This window comes from Chiloscyllium punctatum, chromosome 9 (assembly GCF_047496795.1).
Source record: "Chiloscyllium punctatum isolate Juve2018m chromosome 9, sChiPun1.3, whole genome shotgun sequence".
Lineage (NCBI taxonomy): Eukaryota > Metazoa > Chordata > Chondrichthyes > Orectolobiformes > Hemiscylliidae > Chiloscyllium > Chiloscyllium punctatum.
The window spans coordinates 36,446,473-36,472,484 of NC_092747.1; the positions used below are offsets into that span (position 1 = coordinate 36,446,473).

Here is a 26,012-nt window from a genome sequence, read left to right on the forward strand (position 1 = left end):
ACGTAAGCCTCCTTCCTCTTGAGAAGAGCTTCAACTTCTTTAGTAACACACGGTTCCCTTGCTCGACCACTTCCTCCCTGCCTGACAGGTGCATAGTTATCAAGGACAGGCAGTAGCTGTTCCTTGAAAAAGCTCCACATTTCAATTGGGCCTATCCCCTGTAGTTTCCTTTCCTATCCTATGCATCCTAAATCTTGCCTAATCTCATCATAATTGCCTTTCCCCCAGCTATAACGCTTCACAAATGTTTAAATATACCAAAAAAGATTCACATGATATTTAAGTGATTCTTCTTTCGATTAATGTGAAAAAATGAGTTAACCAAAGTGTCTGAACTTGTCTCAATGGTTCTATGACTTTTCATTTTCACAGATGCTGCCTGACCTGTTGCATCATTCCAATAATTTTGGTTCTCATTTCAAAAGACTGAAAACTTCTGACTTCCTTAAAGGCCGAATTTATTATTTAGAAGTTATTTCAACAGAGTTGAGAGGAAACACTTCTGTCGCTGTGTTATGCAATATCTTATCCAGGCATTTTCACAAAGTTCACAAAAGAAGCGTTGCAGTGAAAATTGGCAGTGTTAAGTACAATTTATACATTGCAAGGCACCGGAATTAATTGATGGGAAATCTGCAATTTACAATGCGCTATTTCTCAACTGCGTTAGCCAAGTTCAAAATCCCCTGGAGCTCCATCTCCCACATTTTTGGTGACCTTCCAATCTGTCTTCAGTTTAACATCAGTTACGTACTGTTGCAAGTTGGTAAGTTGGTACGTAAAGAATTAATTATCTTATATAAACAAAAATCAGCAAACAAGGAAACGTCGATTAAATCCGGCATAACATTTAAAGCCACAGGAAAATACACTGAACAAATATTTACTGGAAGGACTTTCAGTATTAGGCAAATACGTGAATTTTGGCTCGGTTTAATTTTAAGCTGCTAAGAGTCTACCACTTTTTTTTACAGCAATTCGATTACAAGTGTAAGAATGTTGCTTAGCTGCTTATGTGACAGTGTCGTGCTGTGCACAGACAATGATAAATTATAGTTAGGACCTGAAGACAAGGAGGTTAAACAAACAATATGTATTTTACTTTCAAACAGCCCACAGAAACCTTTAATAGCTAATATAGATTCTCCTGTTCCTACATTGCAACCCCCCCCCCCCCCCAACAATTTCCTCTTGTCAGGAGCGGGTGGGACAGGGTCATGTGTTATTTCGGGGAAGAAGCTACACGCAGTTTCCAAAATCTAAAGTGCAAAACAGACCAGCCGCAAAAGCCGTTTCCGTCATCTGGTCTGCGTCATTTCCCAAGGAATTGTTTTCGATGTCGCCACTTCGATCTCCGTGAAACGGTACCTGTGGATGGGAAAGAGCTGCTGGTGCTGTCGCGCCGCCGGGGAGAATGTCGGCGGAGTCTTTGGCGCAGTCCTTTCAGAAGCTGAGCCTGCAGCGCCCTGGCCGCAGGCCACCTCGAGGTCCCCGTCACATAAGAAAACGCCTTTATTTACTGAGGGGACTGCCAGGATCAGGGAAGACCACGTTAGCCAGGTTTGTTCTGCAAATCCTCGTGGGACCGATCTTCGGGATGTAATTTGTTTCCACGTGGTCGGAAATGCAACAGTTTTTAATTGTAAAAATATACTTTATTCATGAAAACATCTGTGCATACACTGTACTAAGAGAAAAAGACATATTGGACTTTTATTTCTTCCTTTGTGTTGACTCCTGATATTCCTCGAGGCTTCTCTGAAGTAGCAAAACAAAACATTTTCTTCTCTGTTTACATTAATTTTGAGACACAAAAAACTGCAGATGCTGGAATCTAAAATAGACAGACAAGAGGTGGAAAGAACACAGCAAGCCAGGCAACTTCAGGAGGTGCAGAAGACAACATTTCAGGTGTAACCCTTCTTCAGGACTGTGGGTGCATGTAAGGGGAGCTGCAGGTAAAGTAGGTAGCAGGGCAGGGTGGTGAAGTGGGGATAGGTGAACACAGGTAGAGGGTATGACCTAGTTGGTCAATGGTTGGTGGTTGGGAGGAGTGGAAGGGAGGAGGAGGGGCTAGGAAGGGAGGAAGCCGCAATAAAGCACGTGGCAAGTTGGAGGAACAATACCCCTTCTTCCGCCTGAGCAGCCTCCAGCCCAGAGGAGTCAACGTTGAGTTCTTCAATATCAAACAACCTCCCTTCCCAGCCCCTACCCCTCCCTTCCATTCCTCCTTGCCACCAACTGGATTCATTCTTTCCATTGACCAACTAGGTACCCTCTATTTGTATTCACCTATCCCCACTTCACCACCCTGCCCGCCACCCGCTGTACCTGCAGCTCCCCTTACACCCACCCCTAGTCCTGCAGAAGGGTTACACCCGAAAGGTTGACTTCTTCCCCGCTTGATGCTGCCTGGCTTGCTGTGTTCTTTCAGCCTCCTGCCTGTCTATTTTACATTCATTTTCTGGCAACGAGAGGGTCTGACAACTGAACAGAACCTTGTTACACTTTGGCAGAAAGATTAGATTCCCTAGTGTGGAAATAGGCCCTTCGGCCCAACAAGTCCACACTGACCCTCTGAAGAGTAACCCACTTCCCTCTGACTAACGCACCTAACACTATGGGTAATTTAGCATGGCCAATCCAGCTGACCTGCACATCTTTAGACTGTGGGAGAAAACCCACGCAGACACTGGGAGAATGTGCAAACTCGACACAGACAGTCACCCAAGGCTGGAATGGAACCCGTATCCCTGGCACGATGAGACAGCAGTGCTAACCAGTGAGCCACCGTGATTTTTAAATTTCAAAAATATACATTATTCACTAAAGTTCTAAAATATATCTGTACAGTCTTTGCAGAGAGAAAAACAAAACATTGGAATTTTGACATTTCACAGAGCTATACAGTTGGGAGAAAGCATTTCTTACTCATGCCAGACGCTATTTATGTTCACTTGGAGGCAGTGAGAGGATCTGATAACTGATTGGACCCTCATTATGCTTTGCCAGAAAGGCCCTTTCCACATTGCTTCTTCACAGCAGCTGCCCCAAGCTTTAGTGTGTCCCCTCAGCCTGTAGTGCTGGACTGTTGAATGTGGCAGTCTGTAACAATGTCCTGTACAGCTGCAACATGACCTCCCAACTCCTGTACTCCATACTCTGAACAATAAAGGAAAGCATACCAAACACCACCTTCACTATCCTATCTACCTGTGACTCCATTTTCAAGGAGCTATGAACCTACACTCCAAGGTGTGTTTGTTCAACAACGCACCCTAGGACCTTACTATTAAATGTAGAAGAGAACCCCACTGGTCCTCACCTACCACCCCACCAATCTCCAGATACATCGTATCATCCTTCGTCATTTCCGCCACCTCCAAACGGATCCCACCACCAAGGATATGTATCCCTCCCCTCCCCTATCAGCGTTCTGGAAAGATCACTCCCTCCGTGACTCCCTCGTCAGGTCCACACCCCTCACCAACCCAACCTCCACTCCTGGCACCTTCCCCTGCAACCGCAAGAAATGCAAAACTTGCACCCACACCTCCCCACTCACTTCCCTCCAAGGCCCCAAGGGATCCTTCTATATCCGTCACAAATTCACCTGCACTTCCACACACATCATGTACTGCATCCGTTGCACCCGATGTGGTCTCCTGTAAATTGGGGAGACAGGCTGCCTACTTGCGGAATGTTTCAGAGAACACCTCTGGGACACCCGCACCAACCAACCCAACCGCTCTGTGGCTGAACACTTTAACTTCCCCCTCTCACTCCGCCAAGGACATGCAGGTCCTTGGCCTCCTCCATCGCCAGACCATGGCAATACGACGCCTGGAGGAAGAGTGCCTCATCTTCTGCCTAGGAACTCTCCAATTACAAGGGATGACTGCAGATTTCTCCAGCTTCCTCATTTCCCCTCTTCCCCCCCCACCCCCCACCTTATCTCAGTCCCAACCCTCGGGCTCAGCACCGCCTTCTTGACCTGCAATCTTCTTCCTGACCTCTCCATCCCCCACCCACTCTCCGGCCTATCACCCTCACCTTAATCTCCTTCCACTTAAGTCCCTCCTCCCTACCTTTTATCTTAGCCTGCTTGGCACACCTTCCTCATTCCTGAAGAAGGGCTTATGCCCAAAATTTCAATTCTCCTGCTCCTTGGATGCTGCCTGAGCTGCTGTGCTTTTCCAGCAACACATTTTTCAGCATTAAATGTATACGTCCTGCTAAGATTTGCTTTCCCAAAATGGTCAAGGTACACTGGAAGACTAACAAGGTTTGGGAAGATCAAAATAGCATCTTTCACTGAGTTGATGGTAGTTGTAGGTGCAGTCAATGTCACAGAACTGCTCAGGAAGCCCCTCAACAAAAACCACAACATATCTGTCCAGAAAAATAACAAAGATTCATCAAGTTAGACCATATGACACAAGAGCAGAAATTAGGCCATTTGGCCCATTGAGTCTGCTCCACCATTCAATTGTGGCTGATGGCTCTTTTTCCTGCTTTCTCCCCATAACCTTTGATCCTTTTGGCAATCAAGAACTTACCTATCTCTGTTTTAAATATATTCAGTGACCTGCCCTCCCCAGCTTACTGCGACAATGAATTCCACAGATTCACCACTCTCTGGCTAAAGAGATTTCTCCTTATCTCCATTCTAAAGGGTCTTAGGCTGTAACCTCAGGCCCTTCTCTCTCCTGCCAATGGAAACATCTATCCAAATGTTCACTCTATCCAGGCCATTCAGAATTCTGAAAGTTTCAATTGGATCTTATCTCCTACACTCCCCTACACTCTTCTCTTGCTATGACCTTTCATTATGTTATCCAGTGATCCCATATGGAGGCCACAAGTCTGGCTGTGAATGCTACAAGTAACTGTCCTAGGTGGCCATCTTGCCAACTTTAGTCATAGGCTGTTACAACAGGACCTCAAGTCAAATCTTCCCATGGCAGAGGTACAAATCTAGAATTAAAAGTTGAGGTGATGGCCATGTCAAAATTCCGTCTGCCTTACACATCCCCTTCAGGGAAGGAAATATGCTGTCCATACCCGGTCTGGCTTATGTGAGACAGCAGTGTAGCTGACTATTACCAGTTCTCTGCTGTGGAAGCCTACTAATACATGCTATTGTATTAAACAGAGAAAATGTTTCAAAGGAATGAAACCAGGTGGATCATGTGACATTCGACTAACCCAAAAAAAAGACATTGGCAAACTGAGCCCTGTCAACCCAGCAAAGACCCCTCCTGAATTGCCAGCATCAGTGATTTCAGTCTTTAGTTAATGAGATACCAAAAGGCTGATGGCACTGAATACTGTAAAGACAATGAGTCCGGCAATATTCTGCCAACAGTACTTGAAGATCTGTACTCCAAAACCTGCCACACACCTAGCCAAGCTGTTCCAGTATAGCTATAATACTCTTTATTAAGGCAATGTGAAGAATAGTTGGGGTATGTTCTGCACGTGAAAAGCAAGACAAATACAACCTAGCCAATTACTTCTCATCAATGTATTCTACATCATCAATAAAGTGCTGGAAGAGGTCAGCAGCAGTGCTGTCAAACAGCATTGCTCATTGATAACCTGTTCACAGATGCTCCGTTTGGATTCCATCAGGGTCACGCAGCTACTGACTTCCTGACTACAGTTCAAACATGGACAAAAGAGTTGAATTCACGAGGTGACGTGAAGTGACAGCCCTTGACATCCAAACCACATTTTATGATAGTGACATCAAGGATGCCTACCAAAACTAGAGGCATTGGGAATAGGGTGAGGGTCTAGATTAGAGTGGTGCTGGAAAAGCACAGCAGTTCAGGCAGCATCCAAGGACCAGTAAAATCGACGTTTCGGGCAAAAGCCCTTCATCAGGAATACAGGCAGAGAGCCTGAAGGGTGGAGAGATAAGTGAGAGGAGGGTAGGGATGGGCAGAAAGTAGCATAGAGTACTCTATGCTGCCTGTATTCCTGATGAAGGGCTTTTGCCCGAAACGTCGATTTTACTGCTCCTCAGATGCTGCCTGAACTGCTGTGCTTTTCCACCACCACTCTAATCTAGACTCTGGTTTCCAGCATCTGCAGTCATTGTTTTTTCCCAATAGGGTGAGGGTGGAGGGACTGACCACAGGTTGGAGTCATAACCTGGCATCAAGGGTGACTGTGGTGGTTAGAAGTCTGTCATTTCAGCTCCAGAACATTCCTGAAGGAGTTCTTTAGCAGAGTGTCGCAGGCCCAACCATCTTGCTACTTCATCAGTGTCCTTACTTCCATTATAAGGTCAGAAGTAGGATTGTTAACTGATGATTGCACAATGTTCAACACCATTCACAACTCCTCAGCTACTGAAGCTTTCCATATCCAAATGCAGCAAGACCTGGACCGTATCAGGGACTGAGCTGACAGGTGGCTGATAATATTCATACCACCAAGTGCCAGACAATGACCTTCTCCAAGAAGAGAAAACCTAACCATTGCCTCTTGATATTGCCATAGCAGAATGACCCATTCGCACCATTCTTGGTTCTACAGGTCATCTGAAACTGAACTGGACTGGATCAACTGCCCAAGTGTTCGGATGGCATGGTGGCTCTGCACAGTAGGGATCCTATGATTCTAACTGATCATTGAAATAAAATATCAATGATTAAAGTGTAACAACTTTCAATTAATTATCTTAGTAATGCTACATTTTCTGAAAGTTGTTCCATATAATTTTTGAATGTGATTGCTACATCAGGTAACTGAACTCCTAAATCTAAGGACTGAGCATTGTATGGATTAATGAATTGTAAGCAAAATTTCTCCCACTTTTTAATGAGTGGATGGGACACTAAACCGTGGCTGGCTTTTGATGCCCTTTGTAGCCCTGAACTGAGTTGTTCTCGAGGCTGTTTCAAAGGGTAATTGCGAGTCATCCACGTTGCTGTGGGCCTGGAGTTATATGCAGACCAGTCCAGATAGGAATGGCATATTTCCGTCCCTAAATGACATTAGTGAGCTAGACAGGATTTTGTGGCAATTGACCACAGTTGCATGGTTGCCACTAGACTACTTTGTTAATTCCAGATATTATTAAAATCAAATTTGATTATCCACAGTGTAGGGGTGTGAGCCTGTGCCCCCTGAATGTGAGCCAATGCCTCTGGATTACTTGTTCAAAGTTTTTCAGAATTGAATGACCGACTGGAAATGATAGTATACATATAAGGCATCAATACGAGTGATTCTGTAAAGCGTGTAATACCACTGAGATTCTATGGGCCCAATTTATTTTCTTCTGGACCATCTTATTATAATTACAAATTCGTCTGAAGCATAATCTTTTCATGTCTATGGTTGTGAAATTCCTGATTTGTAGGTGAAGTGTAATTTACTGATTAGGCTTGGTGAGTCACTCACCCACCCATCTAAGCAGTGTGAAAAATAGTTCTGAGCACTCCTTCACCAAATCCATAATGAAACTGTGCAAAAGGCAGGCACTCCACAGAGTTAGTTAGAGAAAAAGAAAACTGCAGATGCTTGAATCCAAAGTAGACAGGCAGGAGGCTGGAAGAACACAGCACACCAGGTAGCTTCAGGTGGTGTAGAACTCAACGTTTTGGGTGTAACCCTTCTTCAGGACTGAATGATTATACCTGAAACATCGTCTTCTACACCACCTGATGCTGCCTAGCTCGTCGTGTTCTTCTAGCCTACTCCACAAACAGAGCCAGATGAGGGGAACATTGGCCACATTTGGACCTGAAGAAAGACTCCTCATAAATCCAGTGCATGCAGACCCCATTCCCATGGTGTTGGTAAATGATCTTCAGTAAGTCATAGTTTGTCCAATGCCATCAGTTGATGTAAAAAAGTAGATTTTTGTAATCTCTCATTCCATTGCTTGCTTTTACTCAATCAGAAATCTAAAACATCAGTTTCGTGGAGCAGTGATATTGAGTACAGATGATTATTTCATCAGAGAAGATGGCTCATATTTATTTCAGAAGTACCTACTTGATGAAGCTCATGAATGGAACCATGAAAGGGGTAAATACTGAAATTGTTCTTCATGGTATTCTGATTTTGTTAAAACTACATTTTAAATGCTCTGCATTTACTGCTTATGTTGTAACTAATATAATTACATAATGGATCTACTTACAGCCAAATCAGCTATGAGACAAGGGAGGTCTCCAATTATTATAGATAATACCAACACTGAAGCATGGGAAATGAAACCATATGTGAATATGGTATGACCTAGATTTTCAATTAATTTCTTCAGTATCTAATATTGATCAATGTACTAACTTGATTGTTTGAAACAATGTTTTACATATCTGGAAAAGCTACACACATCTGGCAGCATTTATGGAGAGAAATCAGAATTTATATTTCAGGTCCAATGAGTTGTGAGGAAGGGTCACTAGACCCATAAACATTACCTCGGATTTCTCTCCACAAATACTGCCAGACCAGCTGAGTTTTTCCAGCTATTTCTGTTTCCTTTTCTGATTTTCAGCATCTGCAGTTCTTTGGCTTTTTGCAATTCAGATTTGCTACTCTTGACTTTCCGAATTCTGTTTTTTTGTCTGTCATAATTGTGTTTACTCTGATTTCTGGAATTCTAATTTTGGTTTACATCAGTTGCGATCTTTTCAAATGGCACAGCAGGCCAGTAGACTGAATGGCAGACTTTAGCTGCCACCACAATGATCTGCAGGCCTGTGGCAGGCTTAACTCTTTCATCGTTACACATGGCTACATATTCTTATAGCTGTTTTTAATCCATATTTTACTTTTAAAAATATATTCAAGGAATATATCATGATAGTTTAAGACAATACTTTGAGCAATTTAAATGTTAAAATACCTGTCACTTCTTTCAAGAGAATAGAAATGATAAGAGTGTATAACTGTTGAGACTCAAAACAAATTTGGTCTCATTTATATAGTTATTCCTTTCCTTTCCTTAAGTGCCCCTTTCCTTAAGAATCCTTAACCTGGAAGTCCATAAGATAACTGCAGTTTCTTGTTAGGACTGTATTCTGACCTTGAAAACAATAGTTCAAGAATTGTATTACAAATCTCTGTGTTTGCTTTGTTTTCTCATGATATTTCATTGACTCTGTATTGTCCTGTGTATTGCACTTTAATATAATAAATATCTTATTATAGAAGGGAAAGAAATCTCAATTCCAATAAACTTATGTACTTAGTTTGAATTGATTTTAACTTATTTTTCACGAAGCAAAGAGCCTTAGATTTTAGATGGATATGCATCTAAAAATATTAGATTCGCTGTTCGGATTTTAATCTTTCAATTAATGTTTTGTCATCAACAGGCACGAGAGAATGGTTATGAAGTGAAATTCCGAGAGCCAGATACACCCTGGAAATTTGACATTAGAAAATTAACAAGGTTTCTTTCAACTTTTTAACTGCTTCAAGTGTAAAAAGGACAGTTGCCGTGAAAATAGAGCAATCCATAGTGATTTTTAAAATATGTATGACAAGAGGGAAAACTGAAGATAATCAGAATTATTGTCCTCCACTGAATCTCAAAGCTATATTTGACATATAAATATACAGAAGTTTTTAAAATAATAAACTCACCATGGGCCTAACCAAACTGATAACCTATATCCTCCATGTCTGTTATCCTTCATCCACCTATCCAGTCAGTCTTGAATTTTGTCATCTTTTCTGCCTCAACCCACTAACTCTGGGAGTGAATTCAATTACTTCACAGCTCCCGATATGAAGTTTTTCTTGCTTTTTCTAAGTCTCTATGTTTATATGAGTCAGTGGCCTATAGTTCCAGACTATTGAAACCAGTCTGTGTTCCATTTTTTGAAGCATATTTGCAATAAAGTTATATTATCTATTTTATATTATCAAAGAAAGTTCAAAATTTTTAAAGCCTGTTTTTCTTTATTCTTATAGTGAAGAATCTGTGTACTTATTGTCTTTGTAATCTCTCTTCCTTCATTATAATTGTTTTCTATACTCTTGATTTTCTTGCTCCTAATCCTGAAACGATAAGTTGCTTCCTTTATTAATGGAATAAATTTATGATGTGACGTTGTAGTTATAAAATATTTCCACTGTTGCTCTGTAACCCTGCGTGTCAATTTATCCTGCCACTGCACCTCTGCTAGCTCAGTCTTTACTTTTCTAAACATCTACCCTAATCCAACTTGAGTTCCAATATTTGAGACTTTCTCTTTCTAGTTGGTTTTTAAACCTTAAATATTGTGGTTTGACTACTATCCCAGAACTGCTAATCCACAGTTTGCCTGTGTATATCAGCTGTTTAGCTACACGTAACCTGATCAATCAATGTCTCTGTGCCTGTATCAGAAATAGGAATTTTGACATGAAAACTAATAAAAATGAAGGTGTTATGGTGAAGATTAGTTGAGTGTAGGAAAAAGTCCTGCTGATGGATGAAATGCTGATGTAAAACTTCTTTGATTCAGCTGAATGATTGACTTTAATGGTCAGTGGAATCAATGCATGATATTAATCAGACAGTTGTGTATTTCTGGACTCAGTTTTGTGGCAGAGGTGGTATTAGGTCATTTTGAATTAAATATGACTCTAAAGTGGATAAGGTCAAGCAAAGGTTTTTCAGTAGATTAAAAGTCATAGTTCTAGTACCCTCATCATTCATTCAAACCATCCAGTTATTCTTTAACTTGAAATTTGTATCTTTTGCTTTCCTGACGGATTATGCCGATCAATATTAAGTGAGTCTAAAAATAGGAGAGTCAGTGGAGTAATGGTACTGTCATTGGACTAGTAATCCAGAGACCCAGTGGAACACACTGGACAGATGGTGAAATTTGAATTCAATTAATATGTCTGGAATAAAAATCAAATTTAATGATGAACCTCTCTGGCTTGCCTCCAGTTCCAGCATATTATTCCTTAGATAAGGGAGCCAAAACTGTTTACAGCTTTGCTTTTGTGGTCTGACCAGTGCCTCATATAGTTCCCTATTTTTATATGCCATTCCTGTTGAAATCCAGGCCAATGGTCCACTTGCCTTCCCCATTACTTTCTGAACCTGGATGCTAACATTTTGTGATTTATGCATGAGGATTCCCAAATTCCTCTGTGCTGTGGCTTTCTGCTGTCTGTCCCCATTTAAATAATATTCAGCATGGAATACAGCATTGTCTAACTAAGAGAAAACAAACAGTTGGGATAAGAGGGGCATCTTAGGATAGCAACCCAACACTAGTGGAGTGCCTCAGGAATCCGTGCTGGAGCCACAATTATTTACAGTACATATTAATGACTTGGATAAGCAAAGTGAAAGTACTGATATAATACCTCCAATACCATGGACTCTTATTATTAAGTAGCGTAATGTGTGGTATCATCAAAAGCCTCTGGAAATCCAAATGTATTACACTGCTTCTCCTTTATTTATTCTGCTTGTTGTCCCCTCAGAGACTTCGAGTAAATTTGTCAGTTATGATTTCCCCTGCTGACTGTTCTGAATGATATTATCTATTTTGAAATGATCTGCTTTTACATCCTTTATAATAGACTCTTAATCCTTTCTCAATAACAGATATTAAGCTCTGGCCTATGGTTACCTGTTTCTCGTCTCCCTTGTTGAATAAAGGTGTTACATCGGAAGAACGTTGCATTGTTCCATTAGAGGTGGTTTCAAGGAGCTTTAGGAGTATGATACCTGGAGTGCCCAGGTTGTGTTATGAGGACAGGTTGGACATGGGCTGGGTTTGTTTTCACTGGGGTTCAGAAAGGTGAGAGGTGACTTAAACAGTCACTGCTGAGATCCACCCGATTTCAGATTCTGAGCAGTCTTGACAAGGGGGATGTGAAAAGATATTCCCTCTTGTGGGTGAGTCCAGAACTAGGGGCACTATTTTAAAATATGGATTTGCCTTTTTAGGACGGAGATGAAAAATCTTTTCACCCAGACGGTTGTGAAACTTTGGGAAGTGTCTGCCTCAGAAGTCAATAGAAGCAGGTCATTGATAATTTTGAAGACCAAAGTGGATAGATTTTTGTTAGGTAGGGGAATGAGGGTTAATGGGGGTAGATGGCAATGTGAAATTTGAAACAGATCAGCCTTTGCTGTTGAACAGCAGAGAAGGATTGAAGGGCCATGTATTTTCAGCACAAAGTCAGTAATTAAGTTTTAAGATTTTGTAGCGTAGGACCAAAATTCAAGTAAAAGAGTTGGCTCAAATGACACTCACTTAACTCAGATGTATTAGCGGTGTTTCCTTAATAGGATTGCCTGCCAAACCTCAGGTAGGGCTTTTGCCCGAAACGTCGATTTTCCTGCTCCTCGGATGCTGCCTTTTCCAGCACTACTCTAATCTAGACTCTAGTTTCCAGCATCTGCAGTCCTCACTTTTGCCTGCCTGCCAAACCTGACAATGGCTTTGGCTCTGCAATTTGGGATAGAGGCAGAGTCTTTAGTCAGGAGTCTTAGCCCTCCATTATTAACAGAACTTTAATGGTGTCTACTCAGGACTGCCATTGCAAACAATGCAATGATTATTGCAATGCAATGCAATACCACCACCAAAAAGGTATTTCCTTCTCCACCGCTATCAGCATTCCATAGGGATCATTCCCTCCTTGACTTCCTCATTGGGTGAACACTCTCCACACCTGGCACCTTCCCCTGCAGGTGGAAACTCTCCGTCCACACCTCCCCTCTCACCTCAGCATTGGTCCCAAAAGTTCATTTCAAATCCGGCAGAGATTTACCTGCACATCCTCCAAACTCATTTATTGCATCCTGTGCTCTCGATATGGTCTTCTCTACATCGGAGAGACCGAGCGCAAACTCACAAAACGTTTCAGAGAACATCTCTGGTCTGTACGCACCAACCAACCCCACCGTCCTGTTGGCCATCCGTCTTAAATCCCCCTCCCACTCTCCTGCGGACATATCCATTCTGGGCCTCCTCTACCGCCTTACATAAGACCACCCGTAAACATCTCATCTCCCGACTCGGGAGCCTGCAGTCACATGGCATGAACATTGAATTCACCTGTTTCCAAATTTCCCATCCCCCATTCCCAACCCAGATCCAACCTTTCGACTAGGCTCCACCCTCTTGACCTGACCTACTTGCCCATCTTCCTTCCCATTTATTGACTCCACACTTCCCAACGACCAAACACCATTACCTCCTACCTTAACCCACCTATCATCATCCCAGCTATCTTTCCCCTAGCCCCACCCTCCCTCAGCCTATTTATCTCTAAATCCTCTTCCCCGCCTTCCCCCCCCCCCCACCGAGTCCTGATGAAGGGCTTGTACCCAAAATGTCAACTGTCTTGCTCCTCAAACCCTGCATGACCACAGTGCTTTTTCCAGCGTGATGCTTTATCATCAATATGATGCTCCCATATCATAAGACCATAAGACATAGGAGTGGAAGCAAGGCCATTCGACCCATTGATTCCACTCCGCCATTTAATCATGGCTGATGGGCGTTTCAATTCAACTTACCCACACTCGTTCCATAGCTCTTAATTCCTTGCGAGATCAAGAATTTATCAATCTCCGACTTGAAGACACCCAATGTTCCGGCTTCCACTGCGCTCCGTCGCAATGAATTCCACAGGCCCACCACTCTCTGGCTGAAGAAATGTCTCCTCATTTTCGTTCTAAATTGACCCCCTCTAATTCTAAGGCTGTGCCCACGGGTCCTAGATCCCCGCCTGACGGAAACAATTTCCCAGCGTCCACCCTTTCTAAGCCATGCATGATCTTGTAAGTTTCTATTAGATCTCCCCCAACCTTCTAAACTCTAATGAATACAATCTCAGGGTCCTCAGCCGATCATCATATGTTAGGCCTACCATTCCAGGGATCATCCGTGAGAATCTCTGCTGGAAACGCTCCAGAGCCACTATGTCCTTCCTCAGATGTGGGGCCTAAAACTGGACACAGTATTCTAAAATGGGGCCTAACTAGAGCTTTATAAAGTGTCAGAAGCATGACACTGCTTTTATATTCCAATCCTCTTGAGACCTTCCACAGGAGACCTTTAGAAGCCTCCAGTGCTGATGAATGGAGGGCACTGTCAGCAGTTTATCAGTCTCAACCTAACCAGGGTTTAATCCATGACCTTCTTCCCTACCATCATTGAAAATGACTATTGCATATTACATGGTTTGGTTCAACTGGATTCCTCTCTATTTTCTGGCCCTTGTTTAATAAATCTAGTAGGTTCCTATCGGGTTCTAATTGAATTGTATTTCACCTTTCATAACCAAGTGCTAGGTCCTGATCCATCCATGAATAGTGACAGCCAGCAACTAGTCTTTGCAGAGATATGTAAGTCATCCTGCTGTCAATTTCCATTCTCAGTTAGGGCACTTGAGTGTTACAAGTTAGCCAGGTAGGATCTAAAGAGAGAACTAAGAAGAGCCAGGAGGGGACATGAGAAGTCGTTGGCAGGTGGGATCAAGGAAAACCCTAAAGCTTTCCTTAGGTATGTCAAAAATAAAAGAATGACGAGACTAAGATTAGGGCCAATCAAGGACAGTAGTGGGAAGTTGTGCAGGGAGTCTGAGGAGATAGGAGAAGGGCTTGATGAATATTTTTTGACAGTATTCACACAGGAAAAAGACAGTGTTGTCAAGGAGAATACTGGGATGCAAGCTATTATACTAGATGGGATTGAGGTTCATAAGGAGGAGGTATTAGCAATTCTGGAAAGTGTGAAAATAGTTAAGTCCCCTGGGCTGGATGGGATTTATCTTAAGATTCTCTGGGAAGCTAGGGAGGATATTGCAGGGCTTTGGTCTTTGTGTTATCTTTGTCTACATGAATAATGCAGGAAGACTGGAGAATAGCAAATGTTGTCCCCTTGTTCAAAAAGGGGAATAGAGACAACCCTGATCATTATAGACCAGTGAACCTTACATCGGTTGTGGGTAAAGTGTTGGAAAAGGTTGTAAGGGATAGGATTTATAATCATCTAGAGAGGAAAAAGTTGATTAGGGATAGTCAGCATAGTTTTGTGAAGGGTAGGTCGTGCCTCACAAACCTTATTGAGTTCTTTGAGGTGGTGACCAAACAAGTGGATGAAGGTAAAGTGGTTGATGTGATGTATATGGATTTTAGTAAGGTGTTTGATATCGTTCCCCATGGTAGGCGATTGCACAAAATACAGAGGCATGGGATTGAGGGTGATTTAGCAGTTTGGATCAGAAATTGGCTAGCTGAAAGAAGAGAGAGGGTGGTGGTTGATGGGAAATATTCATCCTGGAGTTCAGTTACCAGTGGTGTACCACAAGGATCTGTTTTGGGGCCACTGCTGTTTGTCATAAATGACCTAGATGAGGGCGTAGAAGGATGGGTTAGTAAATTTGTGGATGACACTAAGGTCAGTGGATTTGTGGACAGTGCCGAAGGCTGTTGCAGGTTACAGAGGGACGAGAGATGGCAGATGACAAATGGAGTTTAATGCAGAAAAGTGTGAGGTGATTCACTTCAGAATGAGTAATAGGAATACAGAGTACTGGGCTACTTGTAAGATTCTTGGTAGTGCGGATGAGCAATGAGATCTTGGTGTCCATGTGCATAGATCCCTGAAAGTTGCCACCCAGGTTGATAGGGTTGTTAAGAAGGCATACAGTGTGTTAGCTTTTACCGGTAGAGGGATTGAATTTCAGAGCCATGATGTCATGTTGCAGCTGTCCAGAACTCTGGTGTGTGTGCAGTTCTGGTCGTTGCATTATAGGAAGGAGAATTCAGAAGAGATTTACCAGGATGTTGCCTGGTATGGAGGTAAGGTCGAATGAGGAAAGGCTGAAGGATTTGAAGCAATTTTCATTAGAGAGAAGAAGATTAAGAGGTGACTTAACAGAGACATATAAGATGATCAGAAGGTTGGATAGGGTGGACAGTGAGAGCCTTTCTCCTCGGATGGTGATGGCGAGCAGGAGGGAACATAGCAGGAGGGTGATAGATATAGGACAGATGTTAGAGGTTTGTTCTTTGCTTGGTGTGGAATGCTCTGCCTGCAATAGTAGTAGACTCACCAACTTTAAGGGCATTTAAATGATCATAGGATAAACATAAGGATGAAAATGAAATAATTTAGATTAGATGGGCTTCAGATTGACTTCACAGGTCGGCACAACATTGAGGGCCGAAGGCCATGTACTGCACTGTAATGTTCTATGTTCTTCAAATTATTTTTGTGTTTGGATTTGTATGATAGCCCAGCAATGTATTTGCTGAATCCAGTTTCACAGTTTGCTGTAGAAAGATTTCAACTGTTAATTTGCAGTTTACCAAGCCAATCTCATAATAACTTGTACCCATTTAGCTTCTTATCTGAAATATGGCATCTGTGACAAAACAGCGCCAATGCTTGAGAATAGATATTAGCTCATATATTTATCCTGGGCAAGGGCTTGAAGGCCGAGATGTGCTTTCAAGTTGTCATTTGTTTTTGATGTCATCATAATATTAAACCAGTCATATAAATTGTAAAATACAGCATTCTTTAATTATGTTTATGGCGTACAATAAAATTTATACATTTTTTTCTGAATATGTGCAGAATAAATTCACATGGTGTTCCGAGAGAAACAATTGAACGAATGAAGGAACGGTACGAGAGGAATATCACTATTGACAAAGTGCTGCGTGCGGAAAGGGAGGCCTGAAATAATTGATGCCAAGGTTGTCAACAGGTTGCGTTCAGAGGAGGAGCAAGAGCAAGACTGGGGAAGAGTTTGTACAAACTTAGCACATTCAGGTTCCTGATGAAGGACTTTTGCCCGAAACGTCAATTCTCCTGCTCCTCAAATGCTGCCTGACCTGCTGTGTTTTTCCAGCACCACACTCTCGACTCTGATCTCCAGCATCATCAATCCTCACTTTCTCCACATTCAGATTTAATACTGGTGACATAAATCCAAAACAACCTGTGTAGGTTGATAGATCCAACACATTCATATTTTAAACAAAATCAAAGAAAATAGTTTGAAGTTTTTTATTTAACTTTCACAAAAGGATTTATCACTTCAGGTCTTTGAGCACAATTAAGGATAATGAATGACATTGACAGCTGTTGTGCCTTAGTAATTTTGTGAAGTACAGTTTGATAAACCTTTTAATATGATCATAGATTATGAGCCAGCAATTACTGTGGTAAATGTCCTTGAAGTAATTTTTTCAAAAGATTTGAGTTTTAATTACACCTTAATACAGGTTTAAATTGTGAAATGTATACAACATTTTGAAATCCTAACTGCAGATGTGTAATTTACTTCCTGCTGTTTGCAGTTACTTGCCATTCCTGCTCAGGATGTGAGAGATGTTAGCATTTATTGCTTATCTTCAGTCACCCTGAGAAGGCAGTGGTCATCTTGAACTGCCACACCTTTTATTTTTTTGTAGCAGTTTGTTACAGCCGAGTGGATTGCTAGGCCAGAAGATAGTTAATGTTAACTGTGTTATCATTTCTCTGCAGTTAACATGTATAAGATGGTGTTGCTGGCAAGGGCAGTAATTGTTGCCCATCTCTAATTGCCCTTGAACTAACTGGCTTGCCAACTATTTCAGAGGGCAGTTAAAACATTATTGTCTGGATTCATATGTAGACAGAAGCAACCAAGGGCAGCTGATTACCGCCTTAAAACATTAGTGAAGCCACGTGTTTTTCTGACAATTGTTGGTCATCCATGTTCATTGTTCCTGCACAATTTTCTCTGGTGTGCATCCCCCGGATCTAGTCCTGCTACTCTCATCGACATTACTGCCCCTTGCCGCCATCTTATGACTGGTGAGACTATTCGGTCCATCCAGCTGCTTCCATGGCTTTCTGAGGCAGTTGAGTGGGATGTGTGCAGGAAGAGAGAGAATCTCCCCATTTCGGTCTTGAATAAAGGCCACTTTAAAACAAAAACTCTCTGGTTCAGCCACAGGAGAAAACATAATTGTGGTATCCGCCTTGTCAAGTATTCTCAGGGTCTTGTGACCCAGTTAATTTTTCACATGCATGCTGAAGACCCCATCATTGCCACTTACTAACTTCTCTACTGTCCATAGGTTGCAAGATAACTTAGCTTCTTTTGATCAGCGCCAGGGATTTGGGTTCGATTCTAGCTTCTGTGTGAAGTTTGTATATTCTCCCCATGTCAATGTGGATTTTGTCTCTCAACCCAAAGATGTGCAGGCTAGGTGAATTGGCCATACTAAATTGCCAATAGTGTTCAGGAAATGTAAAAATCATAGGGCAGAGAAATGGGTCTGGGTGGGGTACTCTTTGAGGGTCGGTGTAGACTTATTGGGCCAAATGGCCTGTTTCCACACTTTAGGGATTCTATTTCAGGGTCACCATTAATTATTAAAACTAGTTTTTATATTCTTGATTTTTCTGGTGAGATGATGGCTCATGTCCCCAGAGTATTATTCTGGACCTCTGGATTTAGCAGTCTAGTGGGTCACCGCTGCATCACTGCCCAATGATAATCTGTTGTTGCTTGAGTTCATGGCTGCTATTATTAACATCAGCTTTTCATTTCCAGGTTTGGATCATTTAATTTAATTTGCATCTTTTTAACCAGGATATGTAAATAAGTTTTATACAGTAATGTGAGAACATGTTGGGATCAAAACAGTGGACAAATAAAATACTTTGTTACTTTTCACGTTCTGCCAGATGTTTAATTACAAGGGTACATGTAATAAACTTAAAAAGGAATGAGTACGATGTTTAAATATATCTGCAGACCTTCAGCCTTGTGCCAGTGTGAAGATGGAAGCCTCTAGTTTGTGTTAATACTATTATCACATCAAGCTTAAAAACCTATATCAAATCTGTTATAAAGCAGAATTCTGCAGATGCTGGAAGTTTGAAATAATAACAACAGAAATGCCAGATATACTCAGCAGATCAGATAGCACACCTGTGGAAAAAGGAACGTGGCTAATGCTTCAGAGTGCTGACCTTATAAACAGGTTGTTTATTGTTTGTCAGTGTTGGAGCAGAATGACTAAATGATTCATTCACCACCTGGCTTCACTTCATTATAAAGAGGGTTTTATAGTTTATACCAGTGGGGAGAAAAATTGTGCAGGGCCAGAAGCTTCTTGATTGAACAAAGGGAAGCATACACTTTTATACATTTGGTTTCAGCCTGGCTTAGCATTTTAGAAACCAATTGCAACTCAATTACATGAATAAGTTATTGTATATTCATCCAGTCAGGTTAATCATGTAACTGCGTGAGAGTTCAAGGTCTTCCCATGATATGATGTTTTCAACATCCCTTATCACGTATCCTGGGATTTTGAGAATGCAACTTATTCAACTACCTTTCAGGCTTAATTCCTGCACTTGTTATTCAGTACTCCTAAGCTAATAGGAAAAAGGGATTTCTTATTTCTGTCTAAAGCAGACTACAGGAATTCAGTTAAATTGTTGTGGTTCTGTTCGCCGAGCTGGGAATTTATCTTGTAAACGTTTCGTCCCCTGTCTAGGTGACATCCTCAGTGCTTGGGAGCCTCCTGTTAAGCGCTTCTGTGCTGTTTTCTCCGGTATTTATAGTGGCCTGTCTCTGCTGCTTCCGGTTGTCAGTTCGAGCTGTCCACTGCAGTGGCCGGTATATTGGGTCCAGGTCAATGTGTTTGTTGATAGAGTCTGTGGATGAGTGCCATGCCTCTAGGAATTCCCTGGCTGTTCTCTGTTTGGCTTGCCCTATAATGGTAGTGTTGTCCCAGTCGAATTCATGTTGCTTGTCGTCTGTGTGTGTGGCTACTCAGGATAGCTGGTCGTGTCGTTTCGTGGCTAGTTGGTGTTCGTGTCTACGGATCGTTAACAGTCTTCCTGTTTGTCCAATGTAGTGTTTGTCCGGTGTAGTAGTCAGCTCGGCGAACAGAACCACAACAACGAGCACCCGAGCTACAAATCTTCTACCAAACTTTGAATTAAGTTAAATCCCTTAATGTTGGATACATCTTTAAAAGCTCACGTGTGTGTGTAGTGAATGGTTACAATCACCAACGTGAGTCAGGCTTTTCCCCTTCCTTCCCATGATCAATGCCAGCCTTTGTTCTAGCCAAGTACACAGGTTTCTATGGGCATTCCTCAAGGATGTTGTTCATCAAACTGTCTCGTTCCGAGCAGCAGCTGCATCTGCTTCTGTGTAACAGAGTCCATTATATATTTCAAAGGTTATCTCAGCTAGTTACTTTGATTTTACACTCTATGATGGCACCTAATTATTGTAGCTTATAGTTTGACTTGAAACAGCAGACTTGTGTAAACTGCTTTAGCAAAACATTTCCCTCAGCCATTTTATAGCAACTGAGACTGCTTTCAACCATTTTATCTTAACTAACAACTATGGCTGTACTACCAACAACCATACTACATGTTGACTAATTTTCCATAACTGAAATAAAGAATCAAAATTCAGTAAAAGGACAGAAAATGTGTGAAAAAATAGTTAAAACGGCTGACATTTAATAAAAAGTGGCAAAGGAATAAATTTTCCTTGATGTTTAAATATTGTCTTTTCATTTTTTTTGTTTTTAATTATTTACTAATGACAAGTTACTAGGTAAATAATGTAAACATTTGAGAATTGAACTCAGTATATAATTTCAAATGCCCCAGATTGTTGACAGAGACTGGGTACCTGTTCAGACCTTATGGTTTTGGACATTAATGACTGCAGCCAAATGCACAGACAAACATCAGGCAGGGTTTTCGGAGACTCAGGGTTGGGGGTTTGGTAAAGTAATTTGAAGGTTGGAGGAGTCCACCAGTGTTAGCAAAAGTCATGTAATGTCTGACCTGCATCTGACTGTCTCCATGAACAATTGATGGTTGTCATGGAGCAGCAAAATAGTAGCTACAGGAAATGAATATACAATTGCACATTTTAAAAACTTCATAGGATTTGAGTGTTCCTGACTTCAGCAACATCTATTGCTAGATGCCCTTGAAATGGTGGACATGAGCTGCCTTCTTCAAGCCCTGAAGTCCATGTGCTGCAAATACCCAATACCGTTATACAGAGTCACAGGATCTTAACCTAGTGACATTGAAGGAATAACAATATATTTCCAAGTCAGGGTAGAGAGGGGCTTAAGGGGAAGTTGCAGGTGGTGATAGTTGCTGTTTTTGTCCTTCCAGATAGGAATGGTCAAGGATTTGAAAGATGCTGTACACAGAGCTTTGGTGAATGTCTCCAATGCACCCTGTAAATAGTGCAACTGTTTCTACTGAACATCAGTAATCTCACATCTGTTTGCATTTTTAATCCGTAAGTGTTTGACGAACATTTTGCTAAAGGACTATAGACTACAGCTATGTCAGAAAAAAAATCAGCTTTTCCATATATACCAATGAAGATTGAACTTGTAGTGGTGAGGCATTGCTTATCTCCAAGAAGCATCCCAAATAACTAATGATTTCACACATCTTTGCATCGTGATATTCACTTTGACTAAATCACTTAGGAGATTATTACTTGCAAAGTTAATGGAAATGCTTTGTGATGTCTTTATCTCAGTCTACACTTACGGTCATGTTGTGTGTGAGAATGTTTTCATTCCTGACCCCACATAGTGGGATTAGGATGCACACACTCATTTAAACATGGTCATGCTCAATATTCTATTCCAAATTCAAATTAATAGCACATTGTCAGGTTAGGAAAGAACTTTAAAATGCTGACTGTGGAAACTTATTTGTAGTGAAGCTTCTTAAATCAATACATGCCCATTTAATGTACGTGAAATTGCAGATGTTGAAGAGTGAACAGTGGTGCTCGAGTGAGAAGAATGTGCATCAGGCCCCAGCAGAACAATGGTGCAGCTTTCTTTTACTGATCAGTAAGGAAGCCTCTGAAGACTTTAATTAGCACTATATATGGTTAAATTCATCATTCAATGTCATCATTCTTGAACATACAAGCAGCAGATATTACAAAGCATTTAATCATTCATAGCTTTTATTGCACAAGTTAAAAGGTGAAGAAATAAGTTTAAAAAAACTGCATTTGTCTTTGTGCATAAAGAGGTGTTCATCAAACTCTCAACACTTGAAAGCAAACATTATTTGGTTCCATTCCATTTGTGCCTGATGTTGTATCATAGTAAAAGTGATATCCTACCCAGTCAATAATCTTGTTCCTTGGAAGACTGCTGCTACTCAATCAGCTTTTCAGCATTCACAACATCAGTCTTTTGCTTGGTCTGGTTACACGTTAGGATTCTGCAGCACATTCTGGCTGGTGTGTATTGCAAAACCTCCCCAGATTGATCCAAGCATTGAAACCCCATCTTGAAAAACTCTACCACTGTTCTACAATGGCCCTGGTGAAACTTGGTTCTCAATGTAACAGTCTAAGAAGCCACCCACTGAGGCAGAACAAATAACCCCTCTAAGCTGCATGGTTGTGCAGCTGCTCCCAGGGTCTTCACTCACTGGTCAGCTTGCCAACACAATCACTTTCAGTTGCTCCAGCTCCTGCAACTGAAGAAATCAGAGCGAACATAAGTACCCTCATCTTCTTGCAATTCCCATCATTGTATGGGATTCAGTTCTTTGAATGAAGCAGGGATTCAAGTTACCGAGAGCATGAGCATCATAGTTTCTTCCAAGATAATTGATACAAATATTTTAGTATCCGACAAATCTGTACATCTGAGTTGAACCTTTTTCTGTTGATGTATTCAGCTGTGTTATAAGATGGCAATCTCAATGCAATGCATTTACAGTCTAAGATGCTGTGCACCTGGTGAAGGCAGCGTTGTTTTCAAATTTCACCAATCAGTTGGAGCATTGACCTCAATGTAAATAGGGGGGGTGGGGGGTGTAATGTTCTTGTACATGGAATTTGTAATGTTCTTGATTAGTGTGTGTTGAGGATTGGACAATTCCACACAGGTCCCCAATGGATATTTGGAATGAGCCAGCTGCATTAAAGTAACTGCTACAGTTACTGGGCTACCCACTCCTGAAAGCACAAATCCTGCTTCAGCAGATAACACAGTTCTGTTATGGTTTCCCAGGGCATCCTCAGTCACTGAGCTGGAGTCTTCGAATGGAAATTACAATGCGGTTGTTACCTTCTTGGCCTTCTAAACTTCATTGACATCCTGGGGGAAAAGCTTCATCAAGAGAGTGTTCAGTTATAAGTTGCTGTTGGTCCTGGTTTTGTTGGTACCATTGATTCTCTATTCTTTTATGGTGTCTTTGTACTGATGCAACAGTGATGATAGCACCTACCATTTCTGAATTGATGCCAGATGGATGCATTGAACATACATGGGTTCCAAAGATCACAAAGCCTTCTTTGAAGAAATGTCTTCTTTGAATCCTTAACTAGCTAATCCTTTATTTTAAGACTCAGTCATGAAGTTTTGGAATCCCCGAACCAGGGTAAGAAATTCACTGAACATACAACCTAGAGGCAAAAGCAGGTATGCTTGCTCTGTTTATCCAATGAGATCACAGTTGAAACTGGTTACTCCACATGGTAACATCCACCACTTGTTTATTAAGAATCCATCTTTGCCTTAGATGCTGCTTCCGTTACCTTTCGAGAAGAATTCCAAAGACTCGAGATGTATGTCTTAAATAGGCTGTCTTTTATTTTTAAGTAGTGATCACAAGCTCTACATCCTCCCACAGCAGGAAATATCCTTTCAACATCTATCCTGCCAAGATTTATAGGTGCCAGTGTTGGACTGGGGTGGACAAAGTTAAAAGTCACACAACCCCAGGTTATAGTCCAACAGGTTTATTTGGAAGCATTAGCTTTCAAAGAGCTACTCTTTCATCATCAACCACCTGATAAAGAAGCATTACTCCGAAAGCTAGCGCTTCCAAATAAACCTATTGGACTATAACCTGGGGTTGTGCGATTAGATTAGATTCCCTACCATATGGAAACAGGCCTTTCGGCCCATCAACTCCACATTGACCATCTGAAGAGTAACCCACCCAAACCCATTCCCCTACCCTTTTCCCTGACTAATACACATAACACTATGGGCAATTTAGCATAGACAATTCACCTGACCTGCACATCTTTGGACTGTGGGAGGAAACCCACGCAGACACTGGGAGAATGTGCAAACTCCACACAGACAATCGCCCGAGGTGGGAATCGAACCCGGCAATGCTAACCACTGCGCCACCATGGTGTTTAACTTTATTCTGCCAACAACCCTCATGATCTTATATTTCAATCAAGTCACTTCTTATTTTTCTAAACTCCAATAAATTCATGTCTAGCCTACCCAACGTTCAAACACAGGACAATCAGCCTCAATCCAGTCTGGTAAAACTTCTCTGAACTGCTTCAACCATGTTTATAGTTTCCCTTAATTAAGGAGCAATTCAGATATGCCTGCACCAATGCCTCGTATAATGAAAGCACAACCTAGCTACTTTTGCATTAAATTCTCTTCACTCTAAACAAAATTCTATTAGTTTTCCTAATTACTTGCTGTACCTAGATACTGGCCTTTTGTGATACATGCACCAAGGCACCTATATTCCTCTGTATGTGTTCTTCAATCCCTCACCAATTAGATATAATGTCCATTTTTATTCCTCCTACCAAAAAGGATTTCATATTTTCCCAAATCCTGGTCCATTTGCCACATCATTGACAGCTCTCTTAAGTTAGCTAAATAGGCTTTGTAGGCTCCTTATGTCCTTTTCACAGCTTTTTTCACTACCTACTTTTTCATCCCAAGCAAAATAGCAACCATACCATTGATACCTTCATCCAAGTCATTTATAAATTGAGGACCTGACACAAATTCCTGTGGTACACCATTCATTCCATTTTGACAACCAGAAAATGACCGATTCTTGCCTATTTCCTGTTAACCAGCTAATTTTACACTCATGCCAATGTTGGCACCTATATCATGACCGCCTATTTTCCACAATGACTATTGATGCAGTACTATACTATCTTGTTCAGAAGGTTTTTGATAAAGTACATTTACAATAAACAAAGACAATACTGGCAAAACCCAGCCGGTCTCGTGGCATTTGTGGAGAGAAACAGAGTTAATGCTTCAAGACCAGTCTGACTCCTTCAGCAGGACTTGGTCTACAGGACCAATACTCACTTTAATTCATTTAGAAATAAAATTATATAAACTTACATTTTGATTCCAGCTAGCTTTGTGTTTATTCCAATTTTTAAACTCTTTATTCATCTTAACATCATTGCTTGCTGTTCTTAATTCCCTGTCCAAACTTCAGCCTTCCACTCATTTTTGTGTGGAAACATGCTTTTTCTTTAAATTTTATGCTATCTTTAGCTTTTCTCAGTTAACTATTCTGTAGATTCTTAAATGTTCCTATAATTAACTCACTGCACCTCAATCAATGTCTCTTAATTTAACTCGTCAGTTTACTTTAGCTAGCTCTGCTTTTTAAGCTTCAAATGCTGGTCTCAAGGACCATACTCTTTCCTTCAAACTGACTGAATTTTACAATCATATGATTAAAGCTACCAAGTGGTACCTTCAGCACAATGTTACTATTAATCATCTGCTTTTGCACCAAACTGGATCTAGTAGGTCCCAGGTGTATCCTAAGAAGCTATCTGAAAATATTTCCCAATCTACTTTTGCCCATTTTATAATCACCATGATATTACCATATTTTTCTTGCAAAGTTCTCATTATATCTTCATTTGTCCTCCACCCTACCAAGTGTTATTCTTAGGGGCCTGTACATGACTACCACAGGTGACTTCTTGCCTACATATTTTGAAAAGTATCATAGTTTCCTAACTTGGGTCATTTTTAAAATTAATTATTAATTAATAATGTTATTTCCAGATCCATCTTTCCAACTTTTCTTAGCTAGCTGTCCTTCCTAAAAATCATTCTTCAATGTTCAGGTTCCAATCTTGATCATCCTGTAGCCATGTAATGATTATCAGATTAATCTTGCTGGTGACCCCAATTTACAAATGTCTAACTTACTTATGGAGGCAATCCC

The 26,012-nt window shown here is 41.2% G+C and overlaps 2 protein-coding genes across 3 annotated transcripts in view; both read left to right on the forward strand.

Annotated features, from left to right (window-relative positions):
* Positions 1-8,046, forward strand: part of LOC140481289 (uncharacterized) — an 88,560-nt gene extending 80,514 nt beyond the window's left edge. For both annotated transcript variants that reach the window (XM_072577234.1, XM_072577233.1), the window contains exon 12: positions 7,919-8,046. The gene's annotated coding sequence lies outside the window, so the exon portion shown is untranslated. The remainder of the gene's footprint in view (positions 1-7,918) is intronic.
* LOC140481290 (NEDD4-binding protein 2-like 1) lies at positions 1,415-18,693 on the forward strand. The gene is made up of 5 exons (XM_072577237.1): positions 1,415-1,560; positions 7,919-8,046; positions 8,164-8,252; positions 9,345-9,421; positions 16,581-18,693. The coding sequence occupies exons 1-5, from the start codon at positions 1,415-1,417 to the stop codon at positions 16,684-16,686; spliced, it is 546 nt and encodes a 181-aa protein (XP_072433338.1). The 3' UTR covers positions 16,687-18,693.
* Positions 18,694-26,012: the final 7,319 nt, after the last annotated feature.

Bases quoted from the DNA above. Each gene is read 5' to 3' on its own strand.
- LOC140481290 (XM_072577237.1), top strand. From the start codon at position 1,415: ATGTCGGCGGAGTCTTTGGCGCAGTCCTTTCAGAAGCTGAGCCTGCAG. The intron at 1,561-7,918 runs GTTTGTTCTGCA...TTACTCAATCAG, and splicing joins GGGAAGACCACGTTAGCCAG to AAATCTAAAACATCAGTTTC. The intron at 8,253-9,344 runs GTATGACCTAGA...TGTCATCAACAG, and splicing joins TGAAACCATATGTGAATATG to GCACGAGAGAATGGTTATGA.